The 15,702-nt window shown below is 54.3% G+C and overlaps 1 protein-coding gene across 1 annotated transcript in view; it reads right to left on the bottom strand.

The window, feature by feature from the left end:
* Window positions 1–15,702, bottom strand: part of DSCAML1 (DS cell adhesion molecule like 1) — a 348,912-nt gene that overhangs the window by 46,325 nt on the left and 286,885 nt on the right. Inside the window, exons 12-14 of the mRNA XM_059929303.1 lie at window positions 3,605–3,804; window positions 2,940–3,036; window positions 2,207–2,335 (exon numbers count right to left, since the gene is read on the bottom strand). Coding sequence (XP_059785286.1) covers window positions 2,207–2,335; window positions 2,940–3,036; window positions 3,605–3,804 — 426 coding nt within the window. The remainder of the gene's footprint in view (window positions 1–2,206; window positions 2,336–2,939; window positions 3,037–3,604; window positions 3,805–15,702) is intronic.

Below are 15,702 nucleotides of genomic sequence, written 5' to 3'. Positions count from 1 at the left end.
AGTCTGAGGTTGAGTTTTCATTACCCTCCTCTCCACCTTGCCATCCATCCTGGCTCTGGGGTGGGGTATGGCCATTCCTCATCTTTCAGGAGAGCCAGAGGGGGTTGGGGGAAGATGTGGATGAGCTCTGAAAATAGCATCTTCCCTGCCCACCTCTCCTTCTGCACTGCTCTCCAGATGTGTGATGTTCTCAGCTTCGCCCTGCTGAGCAGTGCCCCAGGAAAGGTTTCCACACATTAGAGGGTGGTCAGTGGAGGGGGCCGGGTGGGCAACGGGGCAGCATGGGGGAGGAGGGCAGGGGGGCAGTCAAAAGGAGCCGTAGGGGAGGGGCCCGAGGGACAGCCCAGGCAGCCACTCCCCGCCCCCGACAGGAGCAGAGCCCTGCCAGCCATATCAGCCAGGCAGGGAGATGCTGGCCCGTCTTTCTGGCTCCTGGGGAGCTTGTGCCCAGACTCGGGAAGCCCCGAGGTGTGAGATGAACACAGTGGGCTTCCTCTCCTCCCCGTGCCCTCTGCCTCCACTGAGGCCCGGCCACTGCTCATCACCTGTCCCAGATGCAGGGCTGCGGCAGCGTGCTCACTCAGCTTCTGGATACCTCTCCTTCCTGTTCACACCTGATGACCCTTTTCAGGGTACCATGCCAAGTTCTCTCTCTGGGACCCCAGACGTTGTTAGTAGCTCTCAATGACCTTCCCCAAGGAAGTAAAAGCTCAGCCCAGAGCCCCCCCGCCTCCCCCAACCTGGAGCCCAGAGCACACTTTAGTCTTATTGACCAGGAACTGGGTCTGTGAACCCTCTGCTAGACGTGCCGCGCCCTGGAGCGCACTGCATCTTGCTGGGGCTCGGCCGTTCCCGTCTTCCTGAATCTAGGCCCGTTAGCTTTCCATCTTCTCCCAGCTCAGTGGAGCGTCTACAGGGACCGGAGAGATGCTTCCATGACGACCCCTGTGGGCACAGCCCCTCCTCCTCTCTACGGCCCGCCTCCTGCACTGAGAGTGACCTCCCAGGGGCGCTGGTTGTGAGCTGACTTTTCTCCCCAACTGAACTGTGAGCTTCTGAGTGCAGGGCTCCTCCTTGTCGAAACCTGTTTCAAGGATGACGAACCCAGTGCCCCGGACAGAGTGGCTTCTCAAGAGGCGAATACAGCTCAGAGATTTGCTGTGGACGCTGTCAGGTGCTGTCACTCTAGGGGAGGGGACAGCCAGCTGGCCAATGACCATGTGCTATGCTAAGGAAGAGAGGAAGGATCTGGAAAGCTTCTGAGGAAACAAAACCTTGGATCTATGCTAAGACCTGGAAGATGAGTTGGAGTTGGTGGGAGAAGGGGGCTGGGGCAGCTTGAGTTTTCCAGACTCTTTTCCTGTGTTTTATTTTAAAATTATTTTGAAAAGCTTGTATGGGCTTATGGTCTTGAATTCCGAAGGTATGAAAGAACCCAAAAGGTGGAGCATGTTTCTCGTTCTCTCACTCCTACGTTGGGGCCACGCAGGTGCCTGCTCAGGGGCAGCGCCCTGCTGCCTGTACCTTCTAGAGACAGTCACACAGATACAAACATGATTGCTCTTTTTTGGCTTGGCCTCTTGTCCAGGCCTCTTGTCCCCTCCTTGCCATTCCTGCCACATGACTGTGGGTCCCTTGTTTCCCCAGAGACCTAGGGGTCCATTGTTCACTCTGCTCTACATGGCTTCACAGTGGCGGGCAGCCTCAGGAGCTAGCTAGGGTCCCAAGGGAGGGATCTGGGAGGGCTTCCTGGAGGAGGACACTTAGATCTATGCTTTTCCAGGGACTCCCATCCCCCAGTGACTCATTCTTGGCAAGGACCAGCTCTCTGACTCCCAAGCATCCCCATCATCCCAAACCAGGAGTGCCTAGATGACCCAGTGAAACTGTGATGTCTCTGACCCCACAGATACAGCCCATAGCCCCCTGGCTCAGGGCCTTTAAGTTGCTTTAAATCTGACCACCCTATGGACCTGCCCAGGGACAGTCCTGGGAAAAAGGGGCTGACATCCCCTCCCCATCAACTGAGGGTCCCTCCGTTTGCCCCCAGGGTTCCTAACCTGACCAATGTTCCTCCCTTTGGAAGACACAGGGGCTTGTGTGTCTGCCTCAGATGGGCAGCCCTGACACCCAGGGGCTGTCCCACAGAGGGGCGCCGTCCCGGCACATGGTGCAAGGGGTCACGGCAGGCCCAGTCCTCACCCACCTGATTTGTTCTTGTATTCAATGTCAAAGCCCGTGATAATGCTGTTCCCGTCAAATCGCTGGGTCCAGCGCAGGTTCATGCTCCGGGCCTTCACCTCCCGGATCTCCAGCTCTGGGGGGTCGGGGGGTTCTGGGGGGTGGCAGGGGAAGGGGGCAGAAGTGAGGATGGCAGCAGAGAGCTTGGCCTCCTGCCGACCCCTACAGAGGACCAGGGATCTGCCCTGCGGGATCCGTGTCACCTGTGATCCACCCAAGGGCCCTGAGCCCTGGAGTTCAGGCAAGGCAGGAGGGGGTGAAGGGTACCCGGCAGCAGGGCTCAGAGGCAGAGGGGGGCCTGCTCGGTTCCTGCTCTGCTCCCCTCTCTTCCTTAGCCCCTTTCCTCGGAGCTGACAGCCTACTTTCCCCCATGCAGAGCTCCTAACTTTTCCCAGCTTGACTTTCCCTTCCCACACCTCTTGCAGGGTCTGCGCCCACAAATCCAGGCCCCCCACTTCGGGAGCAGCAGAATGCTCCACAGGGGCCGCAGCCATTGCAAACCTCGCTGTATGCAGTGTGCCTGGAAAGACCCCATCACCCCACTCTGGGCAGGAGGGAGGGTGGATGGAGGCTTTCCTCAGAGCTGTTTCCCGTCAGCCTCCACTAGATGTGGGTGGTGTCCCTGCTCTTGAGTGGAGTTGGCAGTGAGCGCCGGGGTCCCAGGGGAAGGGGCTGGGGGCGTGGGGCAGGTGAGGTACCTTGCACCGTGAGTTGGATCAAGCCCCGGTCCTCCCCGTACGAGTTGATGGCATGGCAGCTGAAGAACACAGAGTCCCCACGGTCAGCAGGCTTGAGCTGGGAGGCGGCCAGCAGGGGCAGAGGGTGGCGGCAGGGAGAGAGGGAGGAATGGGGAGAGTCTTTTAGAGCTGGTCTGCTGAAGGGGGCCCATCTAGCCAGGGATCAGCAAGGCCACCTTCTTCTGGGAGGGGACCCACCAGGGGCTTGTCAAGGGCTCCTCTTTCCAGAAAGTTCAAAGGATGGAAGGGTGGAAGAGTCCCTGCAGGGAGGCCAGCTGAGGAGTTCCAAAAGAGGGAGGGGCTGAGGGGGGGACCCAGGATAGAGGGAGGGGCTGAGGGGGTCCAGGAGGGAGGGAGAGGGTTGAGGGCATCCTGGGGGGAGGGAAGGAGGGGTTGGGGGTGTCCTGGGAGGGAGGGGCTGGGGATCCACACATTTAAAGGTGAGCAGTTGTCAGAAAGGGGATAGAGTGAGGTTCTAAGGCAGAGGTTGGTGGATGAAGGAGGGAAAAGGAGAGGTACTCTTTGGGGTGGAGGAGTGGCTCCCAGACTCCCCATTCACCTCCTTTGGATACAGATGCAATAGCTACGGGCTCCCCACTTTCTGAGACTGGGGCGTGGGTGCTCACCTTCAGCGTGGAGACAACTTCGTCGCCGTTGTCCTTGGTGGCGATGGCATACCGCATGGCGCGGTCGGGGTCGATGACCGTGTCCCCCTTCTCCCAGCGGATGATGATGGGCCGCTCTCCCCGCGCCGTGCAGTTGAGCTCCTTGGCGTGGCCCTTGATGGCGATGGTGGTGTTGGGGTGGGAGGTGATCATGGCCGGGACTGGGGAGGGGAGGAGGCGCAGGAGGTCCCAGTGAGGGGGGTGGGGAGGTCAGCCCGGGGAGAGCACGTGCCCAGCGCCGAGGCCCCGCCCCCCCGCTGCCCCTCCCCACAGAGCACCTCAGCCCCAGGGAGAGGGTCTAGTAACGGTTGGGGGAGGGTACAGAAAACCCCACTGCCTGTCCCTTTCTCCCCAGCCCACCCACGACCGGGGCAGCCTCTCTCTTCACCAGGGGTTCTGATATTCCGTGGACCCCTTTTCAGAATCTTTTAAAATGCATAATATACATAAAATGACAAAGGAAACCAGATATGCTGAAGTATGGTTATACCAATATGAACATTCAAAAGCAAACATTTGCTACAGTATATCACATAATATATGTTCTGTATTCCTCTTTATGAAGTAAGATCTAGTGCTGGATTGTATTAGAACGATTTTGTAATAGTGATGAGCACAAATGATATTTTGAGATATCTGCCAGGGCTGTGATATGAAAATACCTATTGGTCACAGTCACAGGTGCTGCTACTGCTGTGGTTTGTTGCTTGCGTTCAAAATGGAAGAAGTACAAAATTTCAGTTAGAAGTTAGTGAAAAAAAAGATGCCATTTTACCCCAGCCCAAATTCATGGACCCCTTGAATTGGATCCATGCACCTTTGGCGGGGAGGTCTGTGGACCCTGGGTTACACGCCTGGTGCCTCTGCTTTGTGTCCGTGGCTCAAGCTCTCTCCACAGCGGTCAGCTGGTTTACCCCCTGCTTCTAGGCAGCAGGGCCCTCCCAGACAGCTGAGAAACTCTCCTGTTCTTCCAAACAAAATGCAACAGAAAATCCTGGCTAGCAGCACCGTAGTTTAGAACCGTCAAGCCCACTAATAGGTTCCCCCATCCCCCGTCCCCCAACCAATGACCTGAGAAAATCGTCATGAAACAACCAAGGCCCTGGCTGGCCATCAGGAGAGCCCACCCACTGCCCTGACAAGAGGCATCTCAATCCTGACCCTCCTCCAGGCCCGGGCACCATGGGCAGCAGGAGGAGGGTGGGGCAGAGGGAAAGATGGTCTCGGGCCAGTGACATCCTGTCCCCTTTTTCCCCCATCAATTCAACAAACATGCATCCAGCACCTATGCCATTATGCGGCATGGTGCCAGGCTTGGGAGAGACGGGGTCCTTGCCTCCTGGGAGGAGGGGGGAAGGGGAGGGGGAGATAGGCACCTGTGCGAGCAACATGAAAATAAGGAAAATCTGACGAGTTTTTCAAGGAGGTATCAGGAGAAATTAATTTTGGTGGAGGAGTGTCGGGGAAGGCATCACCCAGCCATTCAACGAGCATTGATGGAGCACCTACTAGGTGCCAGACCTTATGCTGGGTTCTGGAACCAACAGTGAGCAGGACAAACCCAATCTCAGGGAGCTTCGCTGCAGTGGTGAGAACAGACAACACAATAGCAGTTCCAGGAAAGATTGCTAAGCACTGTGCTAGGAGAAGTGCTCACCATCTGACGTGGCAGGATACACATGGGGAGAAAGGGTACCCTAAGCGGTGGAAACTGTTGGAGCAAAGGCTCAGAGGCAGCGATGTGCAGGGCAGATCCCAGAGAGATAAGAGATCTGATGCAGCTGGAGGACTGCCCTTGTCCTTGCCATTTCCTCACCACTTTCCTGGGAAACCTTGCCTCTTAGAGTACAGGTCCCCAGGGCTCTCGTCTCCAGAGGAGTGCCCATGAGCCACGTTGGAGTACACACATTAGGGGGCACTGTGGTTGACTGCAAGAATCAGACAGCATTTCCCACCCCCGCATTGCGGGAAGGACCCCTGCTCACACTGAGCTCTGCAGAGTAGACAGCCAGCTCAACAGACCCCCCTCACTGGCCTGCTTGGGCCATGGGACAAGAGGATGGTCTGTCTTCTCTCTCTTTACACCTCCCCCCCCACCCCGGAGGCTCCCCTCTGGGGCACCGCATCCCTGCCCCACTTCTGTGGATGCCCCTTTCTTTCCCTCCTAGCATCCTCAGGATTTTTCTCCCCTCCAGTTTTGTTTTTTGTTTTTGGCTGCCTGCTTGGCTTGCGGGATCTTAGTTCCCTGACCAGGGATTGAACCTGGGCCCCTCTGCAGTGAGAGCTCAGAGTCCTGACCACTGGACCGCCAGGGAATTCCCTCCCCTCCAGTTTTAAACACCTACTCAGACAACATTCTTCCCAGCAAACTCTCCAGGGTCCTCTGACTTCTAAGGACAAATAAGCCTTTGGAGAAAGGAAGGGAGGCATGGAGCTGTAATAGTGTGACCTGAGACGCCAGGCAGTGGGCGAGGGGACATCTGGAACAGGTTTGGGGGATGAAGGGTGGTTTCTGGCATTCCCCGAAGTCACCACGCAGCCAGCTACCTTCTCTGCCTTCTGTCATGTGGGACTGGATCCTGAGGGCAGCTCTGGCTCCTGGCCCCTGCACCAGCATCTCAGCACAATCCCCAGCCCCGGCTCATCATATAATGAAGCAGATAAATTTTACAATGCACGGCATCACACCAATATACAATAAAACGCGGAACACAAATAACGAGGTGCAAGTTATAATGAAGAAAAAGCCTGCAGTCAGAGACACGCGAGTATGAATTATTGACTAAGGTTTTACACTCTCAAGGATGTGCGGAGGAATATTTTTCTATCAAAGATTTGCATAATTCACTCGCATAAACCTGGGTGGAATATAGAGTAAGATTTTACATCAACAAGTCGGGCCTTGCATTGCAGAAGCCTGCATTTTTCCTGGAGGATTGAAATGCCGGGATGTGGCGGGAGGGGCGCATGAACTGTTTCTGCTCCCCGCAGAGTGAATGGTCAGAGACTGGGGCCTGACACCCTTGCCTGGCCTGAGCCCTGAGGCCTTCCTGGGGAAGAGGAGGCCTAGCTCTCAAGAGGCCGCCGCTGAAGCCACAGACGAGCCGGGGGCGTTCATGCTGGGGGGGGGGGGGGTGCGTGCGCGTGCACGCGCGTGTGAAGGGGGATGGGGGCAGGGTCAAGCCTCAGCGTAGGTCACAGGTCCAGAGAAGGAAGGGGAAATGATGAGTCTTTCTTTGGTAGGAGGACCTCAAGTCTCTGCACCGGAGTGAGAAACTGGCAGCTCATCCCTGTTTTGCTCTCCAGGTAGGGCTGTACTAGCCTGTCCAGGGCCTGTGTGTGAATTATAAAGGCACCCCTCTGGCTGGAGGCAATATGGTACTGGGAGCCAGAGCTTGGCCAGTGGAGCAGGGACTGGGTTCCCGACTTGACTTGCCCCTTAGGCTATGTAACTTTGAGCAGTGCACAACCTGTGCATTCATACATGCCAGTCCCACCTCACAGGGTCTTCCCAATCAGGTTTGTTCAAAGAGACAGACACAGGGGCAACCAGAGACAACAGGGCCTCAAGAGCCCACTTGGTCCTTCAGCCCTGAGAATTAACCACACCTGGGGCCAGGGGGGCTGGGCTCCCTTCACCATTGTTATGGCAAACAGCATGCAGCAGAACCCGATGTTCTCCTCACAGCCCTGCAGCTCAGGGCAGGTTCAGGTGAGCTCATCTGTGAAGAAGAAGAGACTGCTTCTGTGGACCCCACCCAGCTTGAAGAGCTTGGGGGCCAGACGGACGTGTTTCTACCCAGCTATGTGGTCTTTAATACAGGCTACTTGACTTCTCCGAGCCTCAGGCTCATTCTGGGTACTATTCCCACCCCAAGCGTCTCATGCTCCTCTCCTGTTCCAAGAAAAGCATCAGATAAATACACGCACACCTTAAGATGTTACTTGCCATCTATTTTACAGAATCACAGAGTCCTAGAGTTGCAGAGCCCACATAACGTTCAGTATAGTAGCTACTAGCCACACGCGGCTATTGGCCACTAGAAACGTGGCCAGTCCAAACTGAGATGTCCTGTGACTGTAAAGTACACACTGGATTTCAAAAACACAGGAAGAAAAAGAAAGAATGTAAAATAGCTCCTTAATAATTTTACGTTGATTACATGTTAATATTTTAGGTATACTGGGTTACATAAAATATACTATCACAGTGAACCTCACCTGTTTCTTTTTACTTTTTTGAACATGTGACAACTAGAAGATTTTAAATTACATAGGCGGCTTGCATTTTGTTTCTATGGAGGGGCACAGGTATAGATCATCTACCCAGACCCTTCGTTTTACAAATGAAGAAACTGAGGCCACGCAGGGAAGTGGTTTGCCCCGGTCATACTAATAAACAGCAACACTTCTTAAAAGTGGACAGGTGGGAGAGGCGATACATAACGTATGAAGCTCTAACACTAATGGTGGAAGGTGAACTGATGCCAGGAGAACTAGCCCCCAGGTCTTCAGAACATAGAATGACAAGCTCCAAATTACTCGTGAAACATCATGTCTCGTTCTGGGCTCTCTACTTGATGGAGGACGTTGACAAGCTGGAGTGCGACCAGGAAGATGGACAGACTTCAAGCCATGCCATTTGAGGAGTGGCTGGAAACTGGGAGCGTGTAACTTACAGGGAGTGGGTGGGACATGGCTCAACAGCTCTCCTAAAGGGGGAAGGCAGACCTCCTGTTTGGCCTAAGAAGGAATTTCCCAGTAGTTTTGGCTGTTTAGGAAAAGGGCTGCAGCGGAGGCAGGGAGCTGCCCACACTAGACCACCTGGGCAGCGTGGAGAAGATTCCAGGGCAGCGCAGAGAAGATTCCATGTCTTTGGGCCCCTGCGGGTGTCCGGGTCTCAGGAGAGAGGAAAGATGGTCTGGGAATCTGGCTCATTGTTATGGGAGGATTCTGTGAGCGTACTCTTCGTGCGTATAGGGGTCTTCAGCCCCTCATCCTGGGCCAGAAGCAGAGGACCTGCCTCCTCTTTTCGTCCTGCCCTACGCAGTCTGCCTGTCAATGCCAGAACAGGGGACTGTGTCACTGTGCCCCTCCCACAGACCCTGTCCAGGCCTCCAAGGCCCTGGGTGCCCTCCTGAACCCACAGACCAGGGGCCTCTGCCCTCCTGGCTGCTGTATTTAACAAAGCAGCCCCCTAAAAGAGGGGAGCCCAGGGCAGCAGGTGCCCGCCCTATCTGCTCTCCTCTTCCCTCCATCTCTCTCTTGCTTCTTGCTCTGGACCACAAAGTCGCTCTGCTCCCCTGAATCACAGTGGTAAACATAGGTGAATCCTCACTGCACCGAGACCTGGCTGTGCTCCAGAGCACTTCCTGGGTTGAAGGCAGACCCCAGGAATTCCCTAGAGAGATGTTCGTGTGCGGTCACGTGCAGGAGCACAGATGCACGCGCGCGCACACACATACAGAGGCAATGTCAAAAACACCCCCAACGGACAGTCACAAACACAGTCACCCTCACAGCCTACACTCTGACACCCTTACCGTAAACTCACACGTGGTGTCATACACAGGTAGCCTGATGCAATTGTCAATTGCATGTCGATATCCTGATGTGATTGTCTAACACATATCTACTCACAGCCCTGTGTCACATAAGTGCACCCTCCCTCTACACACACATATACACACACACAGACACACACACACACACGTTTATGGTTACCTTTTACTGGGAACTTCCCATGTACCATGTGCTGGCAGTGTTCTAGTACTTTACATGAATTAAGTCATGCGGGTAGGTACTGTTATTATTCCCCAGCTCCAAAGCCTGGGTCCCGATGTATTTCTTGACCAAGCACCATGGCCTTCCTGTGCCCACAATGCCCCTGATGGAGCAGGCAGTCTGCTGGATGCCTTGGCCTCTTGGTTCACGGCTTACTGGCCTTCCCCAAAAACAACCATGAGAAGTAAGTCTTACTATCCCCACTTTTCAGAGGAGGAAACTGAAGCTTCCAGAAGGCAGTTTTTCCCTCTTTAAGCCTGTCCTACTGTAGGGGCTGGCCACCTCTGGCTGTCTGTCTGTCCGCCACGCATGCACAAAGAATCTGGCTTTGGGAAATGGAATTTGGTTGTCAGCAAAACGCCATGGCTTCTCTATGGTGGGCGGCCTCGGCAGGCCTCTCCTAGGGCAGGTGTCAGGGACTGCAGCTTTAGGGGCACGGGCAGGAGAGCCAGGGAGGGGGCGGGGGCTGTACGCACAGGGCTGAGTTCTGCGTGACAAGTGCTAACAGCAGCCGCAAAGGCAACACAGCGCTCCAGTAGGACACAGGAGGCTTTAATGAGATACAACTTCTCTGCTTTCCTGCAGTGTAATTTAATTAGCAGCCAGGGAAACCTAATTTCTTTTTACAAAGAGGGGTGCAGTAAGAGATTCTCTGGGGACTTGGGAACAGGGAGGGGCTGGGCTTAAGGGCATCAAGGAGACCCAAGTGGGTGTGAGCTGCCCCTTAATACATAGCTCCTTCCAACACAGCTCCTTTAGGTGGGGAGGGTGGGCTCTTCCCTGGGGTCCTGTGGAAGGTCCTGGGGTGAGCTGGGCCAGTCTTTTTTTTTTTTTTATTACCAGACACACATACACACACACACACAGAGGGAGGCAGCCACAGAGGGAGGAAGGAGCTGGCATCTCTTCTACATGAGTTCAGGTGACTGCAGTCTCAGGATACATGACGGCTCCTGGTTCCCGCTCGTGCCCACCCTCGAAGGGTCTGGATCAGCAACTTCATCTCGGCCCACTTTTGACCCCGTGGTACTGGTAAATATAGGACTCCCAACAAAGTCCACTCTGACGCATGGCCACATATGCCAGATTTGCCAAAATAGGTCTTGCAAAGCCAGGTGGCACCTGCTGAGCTGCTTGAATCCTCCCACGTCCTTTATGCTCTAACTTCCTCAACTTCTTCCCATTTACACCAAAGTCACTTTTTTTCTCTGTGGGCCAGTCTTATTCAAAGCTTTACAACCCCGGTACTTGGTACAGCGCCGGCACTGCACGTGGCCAAATTGGGGCAAATTCTGGTCGAACCCTAAGGGGCTTCCTGATGACTCCCAGGGCCCTTCCCTGACACCCCATATCACTGCAGATACCTCTGGGCATACCTCTGCCTCCTCTGCCTCCAGAGATACCTCTGCCTCCTCTGGGCATCGAGTGTCCCTGGCACGGCCCATGCCACACTGCAGTGTCCTTGGCTCTGACTGTGAGACTCCAGGGTAGAAGCATCCGTGTTCAGGACTTAGCATGTTTTTGTGGAAAGAAGGCAGGCTCTCCCAGTGCCCTGGGGCAGCCTGCCCTGGTCCACAGACTCACTCCAGGGCAGGGAGGAGCCTCGCTGTGCCTCTGGCTTGCAGGCCACGGCCTTATAGCCCTGCAGAATTCCCAGATTTCCTCCTCCTGGATCCAGTGGGCTTTATTGGCTGGAGCCACAGAGAGGAGAAAGGCACCAGCCTCCACAGTGGATTCACCCCCGCCCCTCGCTCCAGGGCCCTCCTGGGGCAGCAAGCCGAGGGGAGAGGAAATCAATTTCAGAAACAAGACAGTTGTCAGAATCCGATGTAACCGGTTCACGTCTGTGAAATTACTCGCAGGCCGGCTCCTGTCACCCCCAGGTCCTGCCTGGACCAGCTGCTATTTACATTTTAATTTGATGTGAGAGGCTGATAGATTTTTAAAACACCACAAGACAGCTCTGCTTCCTCACTCCCCCCCCAACACCCCGAGCATCCACAGACTTTCTGACCAACCCCCAGGATTGGGGATGGAGTTCTAGGGCCCCTAGACCCAGCCATGGGGATTATAAACTCTGCACCTACTTGGCCCCTCCTTTACCGCTCCAGCTTCCCTCTTCTCTGGGATCCCACCCATAAGCTGGGGTGGGCTGATCTTTGCAGTTTACAGAACACCAGAGCATCCTTTTTCAGGAGCTTCATTCCTGTTAAGGAGGTAGCCTGGGGGCTTTTAGCCCCCAGAGTATCAGTGAGGAAATGGAGGCTCAGAGAGGCTAAGTGTTTTGTCTAAAGTCACACAGCTGGTGAGTGGCAAGAAGCAGCAGCCCCAAGTCCCCTTGACAATTCACCAGCGCCCTTTCCTCTGCTTTCATCCAGCCTTCTCCTTCTGCCTGGTGGACTGTTCTCCCACCTTGGGCTTTGTCCCAGAAGTAGGAAGCTGGGTGGGAATGACACGATGTGGAGGAATCCTGGGGGCAGTGCAGGAGGCTGAGAACTGGAGGGCTGGGCCGGTGGGGCAGGAGGCCAGTCCAGGGCCAGCTGGGGCTGGGGGCAGGAGTTAGGGGGGCGGTGAGTCGGGCCTTCTCTGTCTCTGTCCCCCTCCCTCTCTTCTGCCTGATGATTGGAGCTCAGGTGGTGTTTCTGACAGTCCCCGAGTCACCAGGGAGGGAAGATTCAGTTACGAATACCCAAAGGAGGAGAGCAGTGTGTGCAGGAAGGAGGACGTGGAAGAAGAAGGACATGAATGCCACCAGCTGTTGGGAGAGGCCTGATAAAATGGGAAAGAGGTGTGGAATGTTGCATTCCAAAAGGAAGCCTGGGGTACTTCTTAACCCCATTCGTGGGCACCGGTGTATGATAATCCTAGAAGTTCACATTATTGCCGGCTTACTATTTGCAGGCACTATTCTGTATTCCTTTACGTGCGGTAACTCATTTAATCCTCAGAACGACCCTGTTTTTATTCCCACTTTACAGATGGGGAAACTGAGGCTTAGAGAAGTAAATTGCCCAAGGTCACACAGCTAGTAGGCAGCAGAGCCAGGATTCAGGGCATCTGTGGTTTTAGCCATGATGTGACACTGGTCAGAGAAGGGCAGGAGGCAGGGGAGCAGAATGGGGGTGCAAAGAGTCCAGCTTCTCTGAAGAGAAATACAGCCAAACTGGGGGTGAAGCAGATTGGTCTGGGAACCCGGACAACAAGGGGTTAGGCTGTTCTGCTATTCTAGGTGGGTGGCCTGGGGGGAGGGGGTTGAGGAGCTTTCCACAGGGTCTGAGGGAAGAACCCTAGTGCTGGGTGACCCTCCTCTTCCATCCCCGTTCAAGTGGATATCCCTCTGGTCCTTTCTCTGCCTCAGGCAGGACAACCTCAAGGCCGATAAGGTTGGAAGAAGGGCAGCAAAGTCATGGTGTTCTTCACCAACCTTAAGGACGGGACTTGACTGTCTCAGGAAGTCCTTCTGAGAGTCTAACTGAAATCTCTCCAAGAGTCTCGTAGAGTTTTTTGCTAAAAAGGATGCTTTCTCTGGCACGCTAAAATGCTTTTCTGGATGTCCTCCTCCTTGCCTTTGGGAGAGGCTTTTCCAGGGGACAGCGTGTGCCCTGAAGGCTCTAGAGGGCTCTGCACACCACCTTGCCATGGGAGAAGGGAACCTCCCAGCTCCGAGGCTCTCATCTCCTTTTGTTTCCAAAAGGATTCCAGGCACCCATCTGAGGTGAGTGGGCCCCTCCTTCCCCCCAACTCAGCCCACTCCCCTCCCTCCCTCCAAAGGCTTGTGTCTCTGCTCCTTGTTAACAAGATCCTGACAAGAACCGCAGCCCTGTTTGGCAGTGTGAGATAAGCTGCCACAAAGGGGCATTGTTGGCATGTGGGGTGGTCGCCTGGGGAGGGGCGGGGTGGGTGGGAGAAGCTCTTTGCGTTCAGCCCTGGCAGCCGCTCTAGGCTTCCCCTGGGGAAGGGCTGGTGTTGGGGGTGCCTTCTGGTGCCTGCTTTGTTTTTTCCTTCTTAAAGAGCCAGGACCTAGCGTTGTTAATTTGATTGCACCCACTTCGGCTTCTTGTCTCCCCTGATTAGCCAAGCTCCACCTGAAGCATGAGATTAATTCAAATTGCATGGAAGAAATCAGCCTCGGCTCTGAGAGCTGGTGGGGAGGTGCCAGGGGACCCTAGCTGTCCAATGCCTGTGCACGTGGGGAGCAGAACCAACAAACAGTATATGTGTGAAGGGGGCGGGACGCGGGTCATCGACAACTATGGGGCCTTTGAGACTTGGACTGCAGCTCTGTTTCTGCTGCACGGTGGGCCCAGCTGAGACCCTCAGACTCACCAGGTCTTGCTTTCTCCAGCCATAAAATGGATCAGTCAGTCCCTCTCTTGACTGCTTGCCAAGGAGCATAAGCACAGGGTCGGGGCCCAGGAGGTGGGGGTAGTATTCTCACATGAGGGTGGGACTTGGTCCTCCACGGCCTCTGGTCTTCTACTCTGCCCAGAATCTCAGAAAAGTGATAGTGATAATGAAAACAGCTAGTGTTTATTGAATGCTCATTATGTGCCAGGCACCCTGGTTAATGCTTTACATGAATTATTTCATTAAGTCCACCCCCCAACCCTAGGAGGTGGGTCGTATTTTTATTCCCATCTTAGAGATGAGAAAACACTCAACTCTGAAATGACCCTGAATATCAGAATCCTTTCAGAGACAAAAGGAGACACCACCATCTTTCTTTAATTACTTGGAAGGTAGTATTTAGGGGTCATTGCTGTGAATACCCTAGAGCTGGAGTCACCAAACTTTTTCTGAAAAGGACCCACAGTACATATCTTAAGCTTTGCAGGTCATAGGTCTCTGTTTCAACGACTCAACTCAGTTGCTGTAGCTCGAAAGCAGCCATGGACAGTAGGATACGAAGAATGGGCGTGGCTGGGCTCCAGCAAAGCAGGCGGCTGGCCGGATATGGCCGTTGGTCAGTTTGCTGACCACTGCTCTAGGGTTAGTGCACAGGAGAAGCTGGGCTTGTCGACTCTCAACAAAGAACGAGTTTCTGTTAGGAGGCTGGTTGCATTCAGACAAGAGCAGTTTTAGGATATTGGAAAGGAGAGCACTTCAGCTTCCAGAGTTCTGGAAAGCATGCAGTTATGGATAATAAATCACTGGGCCTGGGGATTGTTGTGGTTTGAATTGTGTCCCCCAAAAAGATATGTCCAGTCCTAGATCCTGGTACTAAGGTAGGAGATAGATGGGTCCCAGGCTGAACAGTTTCTCCCCTGTGGACAGAAACTCCATAATAGCAGAAACTCCATAAAAGCAGGATGATGGAGGAGGCTGGGCCCTGCCCAGATGGAAGATAAGAGACCACATATTCCTCATTCTTGAAATCAAGGAGACCTCCCCGACTACACATGCGCAGAAAGGCTCCGTGGAGGTCAAAAAGGGAGGGGGTGCCACCTCGTAGTAAGTGATGCCAGCTACCCATAGGCCTCTTCACTAGAATCCATCTTGGCTAAGAGATGCGCACGCACACAGGGGAGGACCCTGAGATACACCAGATACGGACTCAGAACCAGGCAAAGCAAGATGACTGGTCAAAGGAAACCCAGAAGAAATGCCACATAAAAGTGATTTAAACTGCCACGAGTGAGCGACTCTCTCTCTCTAGGCCCGCCCATGTGTCTATCCACACGTACTCTTTTTCCTCCTCATAAACACTTTACTTGCTTCACTACTTTCCGTCTCTGTGTGGAAATTCATTTCTTCATAGCTGACGGGCCAGGGCCTTGTCGCTGGCCACTGGTCCCTGGTGGTCTGGTGGCCAGGATTCAGCGCTCTCACTACCGCTGCCCAATCTCTGGCTGGGAATCGAAATCCTGCCTCAAGTTGCTGCAGGCCGAGGCCACATGAGATCAGGACCTGTGAATGTGACCTTATTTGGAAATAGGATCTTTGCAGATATAATTAAGACGTCTTACTGGAGTAGGATGGGCCCTTAGTCCAATATGACTGGTGTCCTTATAAGAAGGGGAAGGGAGACACACACAGAGGGAAGATGGTGTGAAGACACCCGGGGAGACAGAGGCAGAGGGTGGAGGGATGCATCTACAATCCAAGGGATGCCCAGGATCGCTGGCAGCCCCCGGAAGAGGCAAGAAAACACGTTCCCTGAGAGCCTGCGGAGAGAGCACAGCCCTGCCGGCACCTTCATTTGGGATTTCTAGCCTCCCAGAACTGTGAGAGAATACAGTTCTGTTCTTTAAGCCACCCAGTCTGTGGTACTTTGT

Source organism: Balaenoptera ricei, chromosome 8 (assembly GCF_028023285.1).
Source record: "Balaenoptera ricei isolate mBalRic1 chromosome 8, mBalRic1.hap2, whole genome shotgun sequence".
Lineage (NCBI taxonomy): Eukaryota > Metazoa > Chordata > Mammalia > Artiodactyla > Balaenopteridae > Balaenoptera > Balaenoptera ricei.
The sequence above is the reverse complement of the archived record's forward strand: the minus strand, read 5'-3'. Positions and strand labels throughout refer to the sequence as shown.